We start from the raw sequence: 19763 nt of genomic DNA, 5'->3' as shown, positions 1-19763 counted from the left end.
AAAATAGAAGAAGAGAGAAGGGAGAGACACGGGAGAGGGAAGAAGAAAAGAGAGAAGAAAAAAAAACTGGAAGAAGAAAAGAGAGAAGAAAAAAGACTGGAAGAAGAAGAGGATGCGCGGGAGGGAAGACGAACCGCGGGAGAGGAGCCGAAATAATAAACGAAGTATTTGGACTTGCTACAGGACTTTTCAAAGATGAAAATACTGTAGCTAATAATTGATATGAAAATGATTTAACCAATATGATGTAGGCCTTTTTTTGATAAAATCCTTCAAATTTGAAGATGAAAAGTGGTTTAAATAAACTGATGCGGATGCTCTAAGTACAAAATTTTTAAATTAATCATTACAATTTTTTCAAATTAATCATTACAATTTCTCAAATTTTTAAATAAAAAATAAAAACAATTAAATTTTTTCAAATCTTCAAATAAAAATAATATTATAAAAATATATTTTAATTTTATAATATTTTTTCTCATTTTTAAAAATTTAAAAAATACTTAATTCAAATTATCTTATTATTATTAAAAAATTTATCATCTTATCCCACTTTCTAAAGAAGCGTCCTTAGGCTACCAAAAGGATCAAGTCATGGATGTTTTCTTTTTTCTTTTTTATTTTTAAAAAAATAATTTATGAAATTTATGAACTCATGAAATTCGAGTTTTTGTTTTTTTTCAAACACCTTTTTTGTTTTGATTTGAATTTTTCAAAAGAGATAGCCAGGCAAAGAAATAAAATCTAATCGGCCGTCGCATGGAATTCCACTGATTGTGCTGCAAAAGAAGGTCAGAGTGACTTTAAGTTAATCTAAGGGTTCCCGTTTCGCATTAAGGAAGTTGCTGAGATGACAGTCCAGTTTCAATTGGTGCATCAAAACTACGTCGCTGAAACTCAACCCACTTTAATCGATTGGACGTCAAAGAGAGCGAGATTTTAGAAAAGAATAATGTTATGTAAAGTTATTTTTATGTATTTTTTATATATTTTACTGATATAATTAATTGTATCTACTAAATATTAACACATAACTTGCTCTAACGTTTGTTATAACTGTTAAGATATTATGTATCGGTTGACGTGACACAATGACACATCTTCAATAGGAATGTAAATCTGAATCAGATCTAAAAATCTGGCTATACCTTTAATCTACATTCAAATTACCCATTTGGAGTAATCCTGTTAGAACTCCCAACATGTATTCAATTCGGATATTATAATATTTGTATTGTCAAAAGATAATTTTAAAGAATAGAATTATAAATATAAAATGACGTTTTTTTCTTTATAAGATAAATTATTTTTAAAATCTGGTTACAGATATCGGCATTAAATAAATTGAGTTGAATGCACAACCTTAGTATTAGGAATTTATGAATTTACTTAAGAGCTAAGGTGGCAGTAAAGTATGACCAAACCGATATAGTTAAATATACAACTAAAACATTTAATTTATGTGGGGCCCAAATAGTACACGTATTTGTGTCGGCTCATGTCATTTTTCGCACTTTCCTTTCCTTTGTTTCTTTCCTCCATAATATCTAGATTGCGACTTTCTTCCTCTTTATCCGCCCTGTGATTTCAAAACAACACCTGTGTCTTCTCCCGCCACGTATGCCCCTTGGAGCGCCCGTCATCTCTAACGGCCGTTATCCTCGGACCTTATATATAATACGTTCCCCATTAATGTTAAGCTAACCTGATCTTCGTTGGATTTCCATCCTACAGTTTTACGAATTCTTATCATTTTAACGGTCCAGATTAATTCTATCAGTTCCTCTATTTCGCCGTAAATAGCCTCCACAGAGCTTAGAGAGAGTGACTCGAGTCTCGAGAGTTTCTATCGGTTTCGAAACGTGCAGCGTGAGAGTTTTTGGATCGGCTGTGGCGGAGATCTGAAAACGAGGTAGCGTTTCGTTGAGTTAGAAAGCCATGGCTGATGAGCATCACCGCGAGGAGCCGAAGCAGGAGTCTTTGATTGAGAAGATATCGGAGAAGATACCCGGCGTCGGCCATCATGATTCCTCGTCGTTGGATTCGGGCGACGAGAAGAAAAAGAGCAGCTCTTCTTCTTCTCCTCCTCCTTCTCCTTCTCCTTCGCCGATGAAGTCCAATATTTACCGGCTCTTTGGGAGGGAAAAGCCTGTGCATAAGGTTTTCGGTGGTGGCAAACGTATGTTAAAAAACTCCTCTTTTCTATGATTGCCTCATGAAATGATATGGAAATTGTTTTTGAGTTCTTTTTTTTTTCTTTGCTTCTGTCTATTCTAATTTTATTTCTGGTGTGGAAATTTCGTTGAATTCGCTTCAAATGCATTTCCTGGTTTATTTGGTTGCTGCGAGAAAGTGTAGTAGTAGTGATCATGAAACCTCAGAACAGCTGAGGCCTGGAACGGCTGATATTAGATCCCAATCTCTGTCTTCGCAGTTTTCCCCTCCACAACATATATGTAATATTAGTGTGTCGTAAGAAAATAATACGGCTTGAATCAGAGAAACAATTTATTTTTTCGAAAAGTTCGGCGTTATTTTGTAAGCTTGGTATCGATTGTGACAAATTTCCTTATCTACTTTTATTATCAGTTTCAGAAGGTTTTTCTTCCCAGATATTGCTAGGTTATATTGGATCTAGATCTGGTTTTATTTTTTTCCTAGAGGAACTTGTGATACCGACTAATCTATGTTGCTGAATACTTAAGCGGTTGTGTGGAATTACTTTATTAGCTCTCAAATGTTGTTGACGCGTGAAGGTTTCCGGGTTTTAGCTTACAAAACCTTGTGAGGTTCTTAAATACTTGTTTTATAAGTTAATTGGCATTGAACCTTCAGTTATCGACTCCATTCCTTGGTTTAAAATGTGATTCCCCCAATATTTCAAATTGGCAAAACCATATCCTTTATGAATAATGAAACAAAAATATCATTTTGGCCTAATAATGTTGGTTTGGTCTTCATACCACAGCGGCTGATGTTTTCTTGTGGAGAAATAAGAAGACATCAGCAGGGGTGCTTGGTGTAGCAACGGCAGCGTGGATTCTGTTTGAATTGCTTGAGTACCATTTGCTGACTCTGGTCTGCTACATCTTGATTTTGGCACTTTCAATTCTGTTCTTGTGGTCAAACGCATCCACCTTCATCCAAAAGTAAGTCTGCTCTTGTTGTGGTGGTTTAATTATTTCAATTTCTCTATTTTGATTCGTTTTGCTCATACATCTATTTGATCATGTAGACGTCCACCACACATTCCAGAATTCCATATCCCAGAGAAACCACTTTTAGAGTTTGCTGCAGCTCTGAGGATAGAGATCAACCGTGCTTTTGTTGTTTTGCGTGATATTGCGTCAGGAAGAGACCTCAAGAAGTTCTTATATGTACGTTCATATCCCTATTTGATGTACTGACTTGTTGACATTGATTATAACCCATATAAAGAGCTTAAGAGTGATGACTAAATATTTTTATGCTAGTATATGATCTCTTGAGTTCCATAAAATGCAATCTTTGTTCGTAATGTTGTTTTGAAATATTATGTTTCCCTACTGATGGTTTATATTTTATTCTCTATGAAATGATCTGATTAATTAGGCGATCGCTGGCTTGTGGGTTTTGTCTATTGTGGGGAATTGGTGCAACTTCTTGACCTTGTTCTACATCGGTAATGGAGTTGCTACATGCATTTATTCTTTAGTCATACATTGAATAGATTCAATCTTTAACGCACGATTTGATCACTTTTTTACAGCATTTGTTTTGCTTCACACATTGCCTGTGTTCTATGAAAAGTATGAGGTCCAGGTGGACTCATTTGCTGAGAAAGTACATGCTGAGATCAAGAAGCAGTATGCGGTTTTTGATGCAAAGGTTTTGAGCAAGATTCCGAGAGGACCATTGAAGAAGGATTAGAGTGGCGTAAAGTTGGCCTTTTCAATGAGCTGAGAAATATTTGGTAGCTGTGTTATGTGAAAGGGTGGTGTGAAATTTTTATCCATGATTGTCAAGAACCTGTTTTACTTTTTTTTTTTTTTTCGTTCCTTTTAGGGTGTTGGGGGTTCACATCGTGGATTGATATGGGTGCAGTAGTACTTGTGAATGTGTCTTTATCTGCTGACGGCCACCAAATGATATGTTGTTACTACTTACTCCTATATATTGCATATTTATTAATGCATGTACATTGGGCTAATTTTATGTCGGAATATTTTGCAATTGGTGTTTGTGCTTTGATTTGCATTGATGTTCATAGTGATGTAAGATAGCTCTGACCTCATTTGTTGTTGGGGGGATTTTACCTGTTAAGTTTAGAGGTTTTATTAAACAAAAATTCTATGTGAAACCGAATGCTCTGAAACTAATAATTGCAACGTAAAAGTTACTTTTATTTAGTGGAATCTTCATTGAGTCTTTTAATTTTCTTTCTAAATTGGTTCAAAATATGACTTCCCGATACCCCCAAGCTTATCAGGCAAAACTAACTCCTTGTGTGAACTACGAAATAGCAACTTTGGGCCTAAAAGGGAAATGGAAAATGATAGATGATACAACCATTTTTATAATATTTTATACAATTATGTTTTAAATGATGGACAATTTTGTAAAGTAACTTATAAAAGTAACCCCATTTTACATGTAAATACCCTCATTTTAAAACATAGTTGTATAAAGGATTGTAAAAGGAGTTGCAATTCTTTGTAAAAAAGTGGGTTCCACTAATAAGGAGTGGTTTTTTAACAGGAGGAGGAAAGAAGACTGCTTTTGGAGAGATTTACCTATCAGTTAGTGGGAAATTATTTTCAAAAAAAAAAAAATTGGAGGAAAACATTGCCCTAAAAACTGGTATTCTTTTATTGCAGTACCATCGTGGATGCAATTATTAGTTTGAGAAAGAGACGTGCAAAAGGTATGTAGCAGTATGCCAAATGGGATAAAAAATTTCACCCACAGCCAATGTTTGCAAAAGTTACATGAGGTAAAGGTAGCACCGTATAAGAGAAGGCCATTCCTAAGCCTCTTGGGTATCTTTTAAAATCCATCACCATCATTTTGATCAGAAATACAAATAATACACTACAAATGGTAAAGAAATATTGCATACTCTGGATACATACTCAATCCCATCCAAGTCCAAAGTATCGTGGCATGTCCGACTATGTCTGTTTTGCTCGAGTATCTGGCTAATGCTCATGCATTTTCGTAGTGCTTTTATCAACCTCCAAGAACTAAAATGTATTCCCTAACAAGTAACAACCCCGTTTAAACAAAGGTTTCCTTTGCTTGGCAGCACAGCAATAAAAAAGATCAAGCAGCTAAAAAGCGTAAACAGGCTCCATCCAAAGAAACCTACATGCATATCCCTAGAAAAACCATAGCACCTACATGATGGTTCTGATTTTTCCAGTTATTAGGGCCTAATCAAGTGGACAAGCATACCTCCCATTTTGTTTTCTCCACCATCTTTTTGTTGGTTGCTTCAACTTCATGTTACAGTGGACAGCATTTCAACGGTTCACCCAATGATTTAAAATCGTTCTCTTAACAGCCTTCTCATCAACCTCGTTATAAGAAGTAAGTTAATTGCTGTTTCTTTCTAGAACCCCCCTCCCCATACAGATCGTTCCATTGCTGCAACTCACTCATTATAGATCCCTCGGCTGCAAAGCTTGTGGAAACCTGCATTCCAAACAGCAAATGGAGTGGACCAACCATATGCACATATAACCAAAAACATCAATTGGCTTAGATATATGTGTGCATGTGTCTATAGATCAGGATAACACATTTAACCCAAATCCTTTGTCCAATGTGGTTGAACGTAAAAATCACAGCCACTCCAATGATATTTGCTTTGTATACAGCGATTGGGCAGTACATATTCTTAAACTAGGCTAGGGTTACCAGAACTTAATTATATACTCTAAAAAGTCATCTTCCACAAACAATACGCTCTACACACACAGATATTTTACCTGATTCTTCGCCTGCCTCAAATCTTCCATGTTCAATGGCCTAAGGGTAATTACTTCTTTCTCCTGATCTTCTTTTGTGTCTGAAGCACTTCCTGGATTCTGCCCTTCTGCAGAATGGACCACTTTCTCTTCTGAAGCTCTCTGAATAACAGTTCACAAGTAGAATCTACCTTAAAATTACTCCATGAAGCATTATGGCAAAAGCTTAAAATTGTCACCACTCTTACCAAATCCTTTAGTCTCTCTTGCTTTATTAGCTCTCTAATTGGCCGATAAGCAGCTGTTGTGCACAAGTTCTGGTTTAAAAGGTTACACCTAGTTAATAAAACCCAATTATCCATTTGAAAATCAAGAATGTGTCAAATCCAGACCTTCAGATCGCTTCCTGTATATCCTTCCGTCATTGTTGCTAGCTCCTTAAAGTCTAGTCCTTCTTCAACCTTTTCCTTTGCCAAGAGAGTTCTGAAGATCATCTCTCTGCTCTCCACAGATGGCAATCCCACCATAATTCTGTTATATGAAAGTAAGCGTCATCATAGACAGTAATGATTCTCTTATGAATAAAGGATTCATTTATATCTGTCTGTTTGGTCCATATTCCCCAACAAAATTCTCTTAAGATAAGTTGAAGCATTGTTCAAGTGGATTGACGGTACTACTTCCACTGGGAATTCCCATATGTATCTTTTCCTATTGGATTTCAGGTCATAAACAAAGTAACGTCATTCTACAAACATGACACTATAATTAACACTGAGATCTTCAGAGTAAAATGGTTGTTCTCAGAGCTGTAAAATTGCAGTCTTCAGATTAAACTTGAAAGGAGATATTAGTTGCATTCTCAAAGCAAGTTTAGAATGGAAATTGCAAACAAGTGATACGACATAGCCAAGTAAGAGACTTAATGGTGAAACTAAATGTTACTACGTATGGAGAAATACCTCCGCTCAAAGCGCCTAATAATTGCTTCATCAAGGTCAAATGGCCTATTGGTTGCGGCGAGAACAAGGATGCGCTCACCAGGTTTTGTCAAGAGCCCATCCCAGTGTGTCATGAACTCATTCTTTATCTTACGCATTGCTTCATGCTCCCCAACTCTGGTCCGCTGGCCAAGCATGCTATCAACCTCATCTACAAATATAACAGTCGGAGAGACCTTGGCTGCCAGAGTGAATAATGCACGGACATTCTTCTCATCTTCACCAAACCATTTAGAAGTGATGGTAGACATGGATGCATTTATGAAGCTTGCTCCAGCCTCCTTGGCAATGGCCTTAGCCAGCATTGTCTTCCCAGTGCCAGGCGGACCAAATAGCAATATCCCCCTGCAGGGTTTTAGAAGGCCTCCTTTGAAGAGGTCTGGTCTTCGAAGAGGGAGCATCACTAGCTCTTGAAGGGACTCTTTAATCTCGTCTAAGGCACCAATATCAGCAAAAGTTACGCCAATCTCATTTGCCGGTATAACCTCTGGCCTAATGCGCTTCTCAAATTCATTGTCAGGTTCCTGTTAGGTAGTGACATGTACCAACATTTTCACACAACTAATCATATAAAAGTAGTGAAGAAGAATGTTGTACACTGTCGAGATTGGCGACTTTCAGAGTATGAAAACTCGAATACAATTGAACTATGAGACATATTTCCCAAAATCCTTTTGTTCTTTATATGTGGCTTTGAAATTTTGTTCAAAATAGAGTTTAGTGTATACATGTGCAAATTGGGGATGTTTTGATCAGTCAACCACAAAATATAATTTAAAAAAAAAATATATATGTAGACCATAGAAAAATGGAAAAAAAAAAAAAGAAGAGTTAAAGTACAAAAAAGTCTTTGAATTTTGCATGGTTGTCATTTTGCTCAAGTTCTCAATTTTATAATTTTTATAATGTGGGATTGTAAATTTTTATAATTTTTTTAATGTGGGATTTCCATTAACTAAATTAACGGAAATCTAATGTGGCAGGACATGTGGCTAAAAAGGGAAAAAGCAAAAATTAAAAAAGAAAATTCATTTAATAAAATTAAAATAATTCAAAACCTGAAAAAATATTACTTTAAAAGTAAAAGAGCAAAGACAAAATTTTTAAAACAACGAAAAAGAGAGAGACCGCAGGGCCACCCCTCTTACCGCCGAATGTGGCAATTAACCTAGGCATTGCTTGTGTTTCCAAGACCAAGACCGCTGTTGGGTCCAACACCCAGGAATGGACTCTTGCCGGGGAGTGGTGGTTGTGCCCTTGTATTGTTCTCCTCTTCAATTTTTCAAATTTTGTTTTCTTTTGAATTTGAATTTAAAAACAAAAATCGTTATTAGTTCCTTAATTTTTTTTTGTCATATTTTTGGCTTTATTTTTATTGTTTAACTTTTGATTTTTTTAAATAAAAGGGTGTTATTTTCTTTATTTTTATGTTTTCAAAATTTCTATTTTATTTTTTAGGTTTTAAACTTTTTTAAATGCTTTGTTTTAACTTTTTAGAATTATAAATCAACTTCTTCTTTTTTAAATAATTTTTAGGGTTTTGTAAGAAAATATATACAAAGCTAAGGAATAAAATGATAAAATTTAAAATTTAATGAGCAAAAAGATAATTATGCAAAATGACTATTTTTGTAAACCCATAAGCGAAAACTAAAACACGGAAGACTTACGGGAGCTTTGGAAGATGTAACTGAACTATCACCATCTGTCTTTGGCACTGAAGCTGGCGTTTCTGCTTCTCTTTTGTGTTCAGGAGCTGTGCCTTCAGCCTTTGTTTCTGGCTTCGTGCTAACAGCCTCTTCCTCCACTGCATTCTGTAAGTAATCGAAACGAAGCAGAAACAGGTCATTCTAGTGCCATACGACTTCTGCGATTCTCAACTTAATGTATATTAAATATGTCCAGCAGACCTTAGATGTTTCAGCTTGTGCTTCCAACTTCAAAGTATCTTTGTCACCCGATTTTCGTTCTTGGAATATACTCAATCCATGGGACAAACTGTTCCACCGCAACAACAACATAAGCACATAAAGCTTAAATAGTTAGGACACCATTATAAATGTTAATCTTACCTATTAGATGATATAACAAGTTTTCCATTTCTGTATTCAGGATCCTTGTTATTCATTAAATGATAAGAAATTGCTGATACCACGATCTCTTCTATGTAGTTACTTAGAACCATTGTGTCCGCCACACGGATTGTATCCAGATCATCACAATCAAGATCATTTGATGAAAGTACTTCTATGATGTGGTTTCTGTTGTCTTGAACCTGGATTGTCTTCATATCCTCCTCCAGTCTAGACCTCCAGCTGACAAGATGGGATTCATCCTCTGGAGGCCTGATCTCAATACTGTAAGGGAACAGGGCAGTAAGCCTCTCATCCACATCTCCATAGTCATTGCAAGGATCCATAATTTGTGAACCAAGGATCAGCACTGATCCAGACAGTTTCTTCAACAGTTTCTGGAACAAGTTATATATCCTTTGCGATCTGAACAATAACTTATCAACATCCCTAAGATATAGCACAATTGGATTGGTTTTTGAAACAAAAACCAATACCTGCAAAAGAATTCGACAGAGATGTCCCCCTATCAATACCCTTAAGAAGCAAGAAGTGAATGCAAAACTACATTCCAACAAAATAATTATGGACATGTACATGTTTAGATGTCAGTCTCGCCACTGGAATTGATAACAAAAAGATAGTACCTTGTAGAGAGACTGTATAAGAAGCTTCTCATCAAAGGACCAGCTGCTTGTTCGTTTGAGAGGAGCTAGAAAAATAAAGAACGGGGAAAAGTGAAGAAATTCAAAGCAGCAAAATATAGAAACCAATTAAAATGGAATTACAAATGTTTTCAAAATACTGTACAACAACCCAAAGAAAACTCAAGGCATATCTAGGTTTATTCTCCAAAACGACTAGTCATAATTACAGTTGAACCTCATTGGAATTATTATAAAGCTTAGTTCCATCTAGTAGAAACCAGTGTGGGACAGCACTTAAGGCAACTTTATCATTCTCATTCGCCCTTCTAATACTTTAGCCACCCAATGCAGAACTTAGTGGGGTGTTAAAATCTCCTCACTTGAATTCCTATGTCCATCTCAGAGTACACCTCGCACCAATCTCCTCACTTAAATACTTAACTTCCTTCTCAGGGTACATGTCGCACAAATCTCCTCACGTTACTAACATTTGTTATAACACAAGAAAAGCCTAAGCCACATTTAAGCTTATGCTAAAAAAGGAATAATCAAGGTTACAACCGAAACCCATTGGAATCATCAAAAATCGAAGTTCCATCTGGTAGGAAATAAATGTAGTAACAGATACTCAGCACCCCTTTTATTAGACTTGTTCACCTCTATCACACTTCATCCACCCTAGGTGGGACTCTTTTTTTATGAATAATATTTAATTAAATGGAGTAAACTGTAGAGTTAGGAGTTGAATTCAGAACCTCTGCTATGATATCACGTGAAATTACTACTTGTTCTAAAAGTTTAAGCTTTCACCCTAGGTGGACTTAGCAGGGTGTTAGATCTTGCTCTTTATCAAGTTCATAAATATCTAAAAAACATGGGTAGGATTCAAAGAAAAAAACATGGTACAGAGCATTCACACTTAAGCTGTATTCATTAACATCTTATCCATAGCATATCACAAAGGGACTCAATCTTTCATCACTTATGTGAAACCTGGAGAAGCAGTAAGGAATTTAAAGCATTTATACCCCTAACACAAACATATTGAGACTGACGTGTTTGAATCACCATTTAAATTTGAAGGGTTCCTTCACACTCATTGCATGAAGACAAGTGCATTAAACTTCAAATTTCAGTATAAGCTTGGTGACTTGGTCCACAACATTGTTAAAAATAGAAACACCAACAACAAAGTGCACAACAAAGGCTTAAAATTCTCTAGTTAAACATATTGCCCAGGTAAAATATACATCACAGACATGATTTTCACACAACATCAGTAGTTGAATACTATGTTTATTGACATGCTACATTATTCCCAGCACTTGTAGAACCACACATCAATCAGGAATCTTTAGTAGATTAATTTTCTTTGGAAAACCTGGATTTGCAGAAGTGTTTTGCGAAATGAGGTTACTGATATTGGCTGAAGCAGAAGCATGTCTACGAAGCTTAGGAGGATAAGAAGAACCATCTGTGGGCCTGCAATTACTGAATGAGATATAATTCCAAAGATAAAGAAATAAAGAGGGAACCAACGCATGTCTCCTGTCATCAACTAAGAACATCCACCCTACCATACCTTGAACCAATATCCGCCACACTGCTCTGTCTCCGTAATGTACCTGAAACAAAACTTCTTTGTCAGAGATAGACCATAAGATGAGAACACGATATAACCAGTATAACCAGAATATTAATTTAATTAACCATGAAAACATCAGTATACAAGGTATAATATATCTAATTATTGTAACCAAATCCTATATCCTAGCAACTAAGCTTATCAGATCTTGCATTTCTGCCTGTTTGGAAAAACAACACAATTCACATATTAGTTTTAATGATTTGTCACATGTAGGCCCAAAAATTTCCAGAGGGAGATAACACTGTAATATGGTTGCATATATTGCACCAATGCTGGCCGTATAGGCCTTTTCACATATTGGATGAGTTGGACCTCAAGTTTCAAAATATTGGGCACAAAATTGGTAAGTGAAAGCACAGAATATGTTGCTCCAACTCATAGTTATTCTAATGCAAAATGGTTGTTTAGAACCATACTCTGTAAAAGTTCATGATCTGTAAGATCAAATGATAAGAAAGAATTTGACAATATTCAAATCGGTCCACCCAAATAAAAAGCAATTATGTTTTTCTTCGTACCTTTAGATTCCTCTCTCAGCTGATGAGTTGAAAATGATCCAAATAAGTCAGACAATCGCTCCAAGGTTGACTCTGAAGTGGACCTTTTAAAGGACTGCAAAAGAAGATCACCCATGGAAGCAAATGAAGGGGAGGCAGCTGAATAGTTAACTCAATATGCGTGCATATAATATTGGGAAAAAAGTCCTGAACTCCAATGCTAGAGTATCATGAAAGATTTAAATACTAAACAGAATTCATACACAACACATAAACATAATGAAAATCAACTAGGGAAATCTTACAGATTCTCTGTTCCCACTACCATATTTGCTCTGAATCTGTACAAACCAAATCGTTACAATTATCAATACAAGAATTTATTTCAAAGACAACAATAACTGCAGATACTCGCCTTTAGTGAAAAGTCTGTTACATCTAACAGTAGTAACTTCGCTTCAAAGAAATGGGCCAAAGCCTTGGCAAGCATTTGTTGGTAAAGCTCTTCAACACAAAAATTATTTTGATTACCATTTGTCTGAAAATTTTGAATATAATCAAACATTCAATGCCAGATCAGGTAAACATTGTGGTCGAGATAACCAACCAGTGGGTCCCGAGAGCAAAATAGCCCGACTGGCAGGAGAAAGATTTCGTGTGTACTTAGAAACATCAGCATGCTTCAAATGGACATAAGCAGCACTTGTTAGTAAGACCCGTGTCTGCTCACTGTAATTGCACGGCCAAACAAGAACATCTGAGTTACCGTAATGCAATTAAAGGACACTAATTGTAAGTCCATTTCAGCATCAAGAATTTATGTGGAGACCAGGTAAGAAAGCAAATAACGCTGCAAACTTCTTCAGTTCAAGCGCAACCTAGTTGGCTAGAACTGATGGACATTTACATTTATTATAATGATACAAGATAATATGATAATAATAAAGTTATTTCTTAAGATTAAATGAATGCACTTTGATGCATATATATTTGGTATCAATTCCATTAATCCTTAACATTCAAGTCTACACAAACTGATTCAAAGAGGCTGAGAAGACGAGATCAAGTGAATGGTATCAACTGCCAGGGATTAGAATCTTACACAAGTTGTTGACGTGAACAGATCCAAATTACCTGGGAAGGGGTATTACACTTGTTTAATGAGTGGTTTGAATTTTAAGAACCCTGACACGATTGCTCATTTCTAGAACATCCTAATCTCTCAGCTTATACATCCGTCATGATATATTGAAGACTACCTGGACAAGAATCATCGACATTCCTTATATTTTCCCTTGGGTGGATTGAAGCACCACACTTACTGGTCATATAGTAAGTTATGGATGGTGATACTCGGCCAATATACTCGGCTCCCACTGAGTCACTGACCGAGTAGTGACAGCCCAGTACTCGAGTTCTTTCCCGGTGGCTCCAAAACAAATAAATCCCAGATAGTTTGATCTTTGAAGAGAACACAATAAATCCTTCTAAATATAGAATAATTCTCGGCCACCACACCATTTTGGCAGCAGAAAAATTGCTATATCGGTTCACGAAAATTTTCCGAAGTCCAAACATATTATAATATTATTAGGCAGGGAGGAAAACCAAGAGATTCAACTCGAACACCGAGAAATCAGATATTCACGTGAGCGTCTGATTCTCGGATCAGATTTGAAGTACCCATAAAATTCTGGTATAAGCTATTAAACATGTCCCAAAAAATCCCTAAGCGTCCATTATCAATGTATCCTATTATTTTTATACATCATTTAAACATAAATATATATAAAAAATAATTATTACAGTATTGTTAAACTAATGATTACAACTTTAATATTTTCCAAACTTATAAATTTTTAAATAAAAAACAATTCAATTTTTTTAAATATAAAAAAAATTATATTAAAAAATTATATCTTAAAAAAATATTTTAAATTTATAATATTTTAAATTTTAATACTCATCATCTCCATATATCATACTAGTTTTAAAAAAAAAAAATTAATTTTCTTATTCCTAAACTAATTAAATTTTTTACTTATCATCCACACACTATATGTTTTATAAAAATAAATAAAACTGATATATATATTATATAATATGTAAAAATAATGAATATAATTTTTTTATTTACAAATTATATTATTATTCTTCACACAATTTTTCCCTACATCAACTTCTAAAAAAATAAAAAAAAGTCGACCTCAATGATTTCACTAAAAAAATATATATATATTTCAACTCTCGAGGTCTCGAAATCTAGCACTAAAATATATTCTAATATTATTTATTTTATCGGTTTTTCTGAAACCAAAATGGCTCGAATTTCAACAAGCAAAACCTTACGGTAGAAAAAGAGAAAATACAACGGAAAAATAAAATGTGAGGCTAAAAATTTAGTTTGTTTTACATAATTCTGTTCAATGTATCGTATCATCTGTTGTACCTGAAATTCTAGAAATCAGAAGAACTTTTATCGTCCGAATGTCTCTCTCTGTTTTTCTTTATTTTGTTACAAAGACGGAACTAGAAATAATATAATGGGGAAAATCACCTGAGGTAGTAGGGGAATTGTTCGAACGTGACGTTGCTTTGTCGTCCGTCAACTATCTGCCGGAGCAACTCCTGCTCCATCTTCTCCAGAGTGACGGCGTTTGAGGCGGAACCGGTTCCTGACCATTTAGTCTGTCCTGAGGCCAATCCCAGCCCTACTCCGACTCCCACCCCTACACTCAAAGCCGACCACAATATGCTTTTCTGTTCCATTCAGCAACCGACTTTAATGCCAAACAGAGGAAACGATTTACTAGCTAGAAAACAAAACGACAGGGAAACCGGAGATCTTTGTGACGAACAGAGCCTGCTATGTGTTAGGAAAAAAAAAGAATCCAAAAGCTCAGAAAATTGTCAATCTCTCTTAATCTTGGTATTTCTTCTACTTCTATTTTTGATTATTTTTATAGATTTTTTGTGATGGTGGTCGATTTAGAAGGAGCGAAAGAAGCGGATAGGGCACTAAAGAGTCGCCCAAAAAAATTATCGGCCGGGGGGAAGCGGTGGCAGAGTAGAGACGAGAACAAGAGAGAGAAATAGAGAGAGATTGGGGGTGGTGATGAAGTTTGTTCCCGCTTTTTCAGGACTGCCCCTCGGGTTTGGAGTTTTTAAAGACAACATGGGGAGAGAGAGAGAGAGAGAGAGAGAGAGAGAGTGTTTATGTAGCAGCCGTCACTATTTTGACAGTTTATCCGATCCGTTTGACGGTTTACCGTTTACGGATTGAGTTTTCTTTGCATTAAAAAAATAATAATATTATTGAACCCTCCGAATTGGGTATCATCATTGATCATATCGACGATGCATTAACTGTACTTCAAAATAATCAATCAAAATACACGTTTATCTATTTTAATGAACTTTTGAGTTTTAATGTTTTTTTTTAGAAGCAAGACATTAACTCGAACGGGGCTTTATTCTTGCTTCTCTCTTCTTTTCTCTCAATCAGTTGAAGGTCTTTCTGAATATTGCCGTTGACATGGGCGGAGGTGACTCGGAACCTTGTCTCACCACCTCCTCCCCTTCCTTTCCATTCCTTTCCTGTCCTGTTTTTCTTAGTGTTTTTCTAGTTTTTATAGTTTTTTTCGATTTTTCTAAGTCTAGTAGTAACAACCTCCTATCTATTAATAAGTGGCAATCTCCAGCCACCACGCGTGGGCTCACTGACTTCCCCAGATGCCGATCTTCCTATTTGCGATGGGGGGCTACGATTCCGGCTTGCGCATTGACCGTATGGGCAGCTCTCACTGTGCGCTTCGTCAACGTGCTGCCATGGTTTGTGATAGTTATTTACATCACATGCAGCTGCGTTGGTTTCAGATGCCTCGAATCTCTCGGAATGGGCTGTTTTAGTCTGCTTTAGGTGGTGTGTATGTTCCACGCGCCGCCACTGTCTTAAGCGCCTATGGAGAATCGTTGCCGGAGACTCGGCTTTGGCTACAACGTTCCTATCTTTCCACTTCCAATAATCCGTGATCTTAATGGAGGGATCGTGGACTACTCCTACAATTTATTCCAGACAACTTGTGACAGTGCTCCTGCCACCTACACTCCTTCAAGCAGAGGAACCACTACCTCCAACGGTGGTTTCGTTGTTCGCTTTTTAGCAAACATTTTTATTTTATCTTTTTATAAGATGACATCCTGTTTTAGGACATGGGTAGGGATCAAGCTTTTAGTCCCAAATAAACTCACTTTTTTTCTTTCTTTTTTTTCTTGTTTTCAGCACTTTTATATGTTTGTTTTGGGGTAATTGTTAGGGAACCCACCCCTTTCTTATATATCATTTTACCTAGTTTAATGAATATGCTTGCTTAAAAAAAAAAAAGACACTAAATCGAACATTAAGTTTCATTTTGTTATACATTTTAGATAGGTTAAATGAGATATTTTATTAAAAAATAAATAAAATCTTATTATTATAATTTTTTAATATAATTTTTATTTTAAAATTTGAAAAAATTAAATTATTTATTATATTTTGTATAGAAGTTTAGAAAAATTATAATAATTATATGAGATGAGATGAAATAGTTTGATTTTGTATAACCAAATCAGTCCTAACTCGTATTCAAAACCAGACTTTAAAATATAGTAAGAGAAATATTTCCTACACATACAAGCTAAAATTTCTATAATTATAGAAAACAACTACACGTACCAATATTTAAAGCAATCGATTCAACCAAAAATAATCAGCAAAACAAAATGTATTAAGAAATGAGCTTTACAAATCAGTGCCTAAACCTAGATAAACTCCTGTAGTCCAACTTATATTTACCTAAGGGCAAAAAATATGTAACAGAAATACTATCAGTCTCTTCTTTAGCCAGACAATCAGCCACAAAATTACTTTTCTAGTAAGAATGTTGAAGAGAAAATGATAGAGCTTGTTGAAAAGAAAGAATGTCATCTCAAATATTGTAATACTTTTAGGAAGGACATTTTAAATTCAAAAACCAATGGACAAGAATAGCTAAATTTAACTCAAATATCACTCTCGAAACACCTAATTATAGACAATAGAGTGACATTGTCTTAGAGCCATTAGTTCTACATATGTATTAGTGTAATTTTCTAAATGAAATGAAAAAGTGAAAATCATGTCATCTGAGCTAGATCTGAGTACCCCTCTACACCCTGTCCTACAGGACCTTCAAAGACAGAACCATTTATATTAAATTTTAGCATTCCAAGAAGAGGATGCATGCTGCTAACATATTAAAACATGAATTTAAGCTCAATACTTTCAAAGAAATGAAAGCATAGAACGATCGAACCAGAGATGGCTTTATCAATATATTAAGGTCAACTAGCTAATGATAAACTTTTTTGATTACCATAGAGCATACCGATTCCTTGCCATTATGGTAGTATTAATAATTTTTTACCAATCATATCTCCCATAAAATAAGCATGCGAGTGATGGATGCAATAATGAATTTTTGGTTTTTAATTACTTATTTACATATTATGTCATTTGTTTATTCGTTTTTATATCATTTAAATATTTTTTTTTAAATTATAAATATTTCTTCGAACCATCAATAAGTTATGTATTATCTTCATCTCCTTCAATATTTACATTATTTTTTTAGGGAAACAAATGAGGAGTAGACTCCAAATCAATGATAATATCATAAATAGTCAATTTATATACCAAGAACATGAGCTATTGAGTTGAGATTGCTTTTAACACGATTGACAGACCAACAAGTATATTTAGAGAGAAAAGCTTTCATATCATATATGAGCATGCCTTTGTTATTCCAGCTGTCTTCATTACCTTTGATGGCATTGATTACCTGTAATGCATCCCCTTCAAGAATAATTTTCTGAAAACCAAGTTCAAGACCAAATTTAGTAGCTTGGAGTGTTGCAGAAATTTCTGCTAACAAAAGATCTGGGAACAATGATTTGTGCATCCTCATACTAGCCATGACATCTCTCTACCAGTCCCTAATGATGACTCCAATCCCAACTTTGCACTGCTTTTTATCAACTGCTACATCCTAGTTGATTTTGTAGACATCCCTTGGAGGTGCCTTCCATGTACCATTATTAGGAGATGAAGAAGAAATCTACTTCTAGGCTTCTAATGAATGAGTTTCATATCCTGCAAATTTTGAAGGGATCTTCTTAGAAGTGTATCTGGAGGTGTGAATACTTTCTGAAAAACAAACTCGTTCCTTCTCTTCCATAGAATCCAAGCCACAACTACAAACTCTTCCAAATGTTCTTTCTCTAGAGATCTCATCAAAGACAATAGAGTATCTTTAAAGCTCTGAGATATGATGCCGCATTTTTGTAGTGGTCTTGAACATAAACCCCAGAGATCTCTTGCAGAAGCACATTCCCACAAAACATGTATTGTTGTTTCCTACTCTTGTGAACATAAAGGGCATTTAGGATCTTCCACCATCTTCTTCTTGAATAAATTTAACTTAGTTGGTAAATCCTCATGACAAGCCTTCCAAAGGAAAAGTTTCTATGAATTTTGGGACAAAGAGTTTCCAAAGTTGGCTCTAATTCTCTTCCTAGTTGATGTTTCTTGATGTTTGCCCTCTTAGATTATCTCGAATTTCCCTTTGTAAGTAGTATGCACTTCTAACTGAAAAAATGCCATTGGTTGTGCCTTTCCATATCAATTTATTTGCACCACCACATTGACTTATTGGGATTTTGCTAATCAGATTAGCTTCTTCCTAAGAAAAGGTAGAGCTAACACGGGCCATATACCATTGTTTAGTATCATGGTCAATCAGTATAGCTACCTTCTCATTTACATGAAATAAGTTAACCTTGCTTTGAACCTTACAAGAGGAAGGTTGGGGCAACCATTTATCCAACTAGATTTTGATAGATTTCCCAATACCAACTCTCCAAATTAATCCTTCTTCAAGTAGTGGCTTTGCTGCTAGGAAGCTCCTCCATAGAAGTGAAGGTCTTTTCCCCAATTGTGCTTTGTGAAAATCTCCCTTTGGATAGTATTTGAGGGATAAGACTCTTGCAGCAAGAGAATGAGGATTCTGAATCAGTCTCCAGCATTGCTTGGCCAGCATGGCTAAGTTAAAATCCTCTAAATCCCTAAAGCCTAAATCTCCCTTCAACTTGGTCTTGCTCATTAGTTGCCAATTAGTCTAATGAATCTTTCCCTCTTTGTCTTTCTGCCTCTACCAAAAGCCTTGCATCAGTCGATTAATCTCCTGCAGAATGTCTCTTGGGATTTTGAAAATCCTCTTACAATAAGTAGGAATAGCTTGTGTCATAGATTTCAGAAGAATATCATTTCTAGTTTGTGAAAGAAGTTTAGTCTTCCAGTTGCTTAGCCTTGATCTAACTCTATCCAACAAGCTATTAAATGATCTGACTCGAGTTCTACCCACTTGGGTTGGGAGTCCAAAGTATTTTTCATAAAACTGTGTGGACCTGATACCAACTATTTGAGTGATGATGCTCTTTGAATCTTCTTTTTTATTGTTACTAAAAAATGTCGATGTTTTCTCCTTGTTGAGTCTTTTGCCTGAGGTTGTTTCATAGGTCTTCAATAGCTGCAAAAATCTACTCCATTCCAATGAATTTGCTTTGCAAAAAAATAGACTATCATCTGCAAAGAAAATATGGTTGATTTTGATCTTCCCTTGAGCTAATGGAACTCTAGTGAGATGACCTAAAACTTTAGCTTGATTTAACTTACTTTAGCTTGATTTAACTTGTTACTAAGAGTTTCTGAGTAAAGAATAAAGAGATAAGGAGAGAGGAGGTTACCTTGTTTGATCCCTCTTGAAGGGTAAAATATTCTACTTGGTATTTCAAGATGATAATGGAATATGAATTTGTTGAGACACATCTCATAGTAATAGCAATCCACTTATTAGCAAATCTCATCTGCTT

General features: G+C 35.4%; 2 protein-coding genes across 5 annotated transcripts; one reads left to right on the top strand and one right to left on the bottom strand.

Moving 5' to 3' along the window:
• Positions 1–1704: 1704 nt before the first annotated feature.
• On the top strand, positions 1705–4212 carry LOC122281506 (reticulon-like protein B2). The gene is made up of 5 exons (XM_043093034.1): positions 1705–2179; positions 2969–3149; positions 3236–3377; positions 3592–3661; positions 3749–4212. The coding sequence occupies exons 1-5, from the start codon at positions 1939–1941 to the stop codon at positions 3907–3909; spliced, it is 795 nt and encodes a 264-aa protein (XP_042948968.1). The 5' UTR covers positions 1705–1938; the 3' UTR covers positions 3910–4212.
• Positions 4213–4895: 683 nt separating this feature from the next.
• LOC122281505 (spastin) lies at positions 4896–14993 on the bottom strand. Of its 4 annotated transcripts, XR_006230242.1 has the most exons (17): positions 14371–14993; positions 12421–12542; positions 12229–12317; positions 12119–12154; positions 11835–11928; positions 11251–11293; positions 11050–11150; positions 9669–9733; positions 9022–9518; positions 8860–8947; positions 8620–8763; positions 6911–7473; positions 6341–6479; positions 6197–6265; positions 5970–6110; positions 5434–5673; positions 4896–5236 (listed from the first exon to the last, which is right to left on the bottom strand). XR_006230242.1 is itself a non-coding variant. In XM_043093031.1 (16 exons), the coding sequence occupies exons 1-16, from the start codon at positions 14580–14582 to the stop codon at positions 5560–5562; spliced, it is 2517 nt and encodes an 838-aa protein (XP_042948965.1). In that variant the 5' UTR covers positions 14583–14993; the 3' UTR covers positions 4896–5559. The 4 variants fall into 4 exon arrangements, 3 of the variants coding, with proteins under 3 accessions (XP_042948965.1, XP_042948967.1, XP_042948966.1); XM_043093031.1 differs by having other exon boundaries at positions 4896–5673; XM_043093033.1 differs by having other exon boundaries at positions 4896–5673; positions 12421–12493; positions 14371–14482.
• Between the last annotated feature and the right edge of the window lie 4770 nt (positions 14994–19763).

The sequence above is a fragment of the Carya illinoinensis genome, chromosome 11 (genome assembly GCF_018687715.1).
Source record: "Carya illinoinensis cultivar Pawnee chromosome 11, C.illinoinensisPawnee_v1, whole genome shotgun sequence".
Taxonomy (NCBI): domain Eukaryota; kingdom Viridiplantae; phylum Streptophyta; class Magnoliopsida; order Fagales; family Juglandaceae; genus Carya; species Carya illinoinensis.
The sequence above is the reverse complement of the archived record's forward strand: the minus strand, read 5'-3'. Positions and strand labels throughout refer to the sequence as shown.

Coding starts and splice junctions, on each gene's coding strand:
- LOC122281506 (XM_043093034.1), top strand. CDS start 1,939: ATGGCTGATGAGCATCACCGCGAGGAGCCGAAGCAGGAGTCTTTGATT. Junction 3,378..3,591: donor ACCTCAAGAAGTTCTTATAT/GTACGTTCATAT, acceptor CTGATTAATTAG/GCGATCGCTGGCTTGTGGGT. Junction 3,662..3,748: donor CTTGACCTTGTTCTACATCG/GTAATGGAGTTG, acceptor ACTTTTTTACAG/CATTTGTTTTGCTTCACACA.
- LOC122281505 (XM_043093031.1), bottom strand. CDS start 14,582: ATGGAACAGAAAAGCATATTGTGGTCGGCTTTGAGTGTAGGGGTGGGA. Junction 11,151..11,250: donor GTGGCGGATATTGGTTCAAG/GTATGGTAGGGT, acceptor CAGTAATTGCAG/GCCCACAGATGGTTCTTCTT. Junction 6,266..6,340: donor ATACAGGAAGCGATCTGAAG/GTCTGGATTTGA, acceptor CTTTTAAACCAG/AACTTGTGCACAACAGCTGC.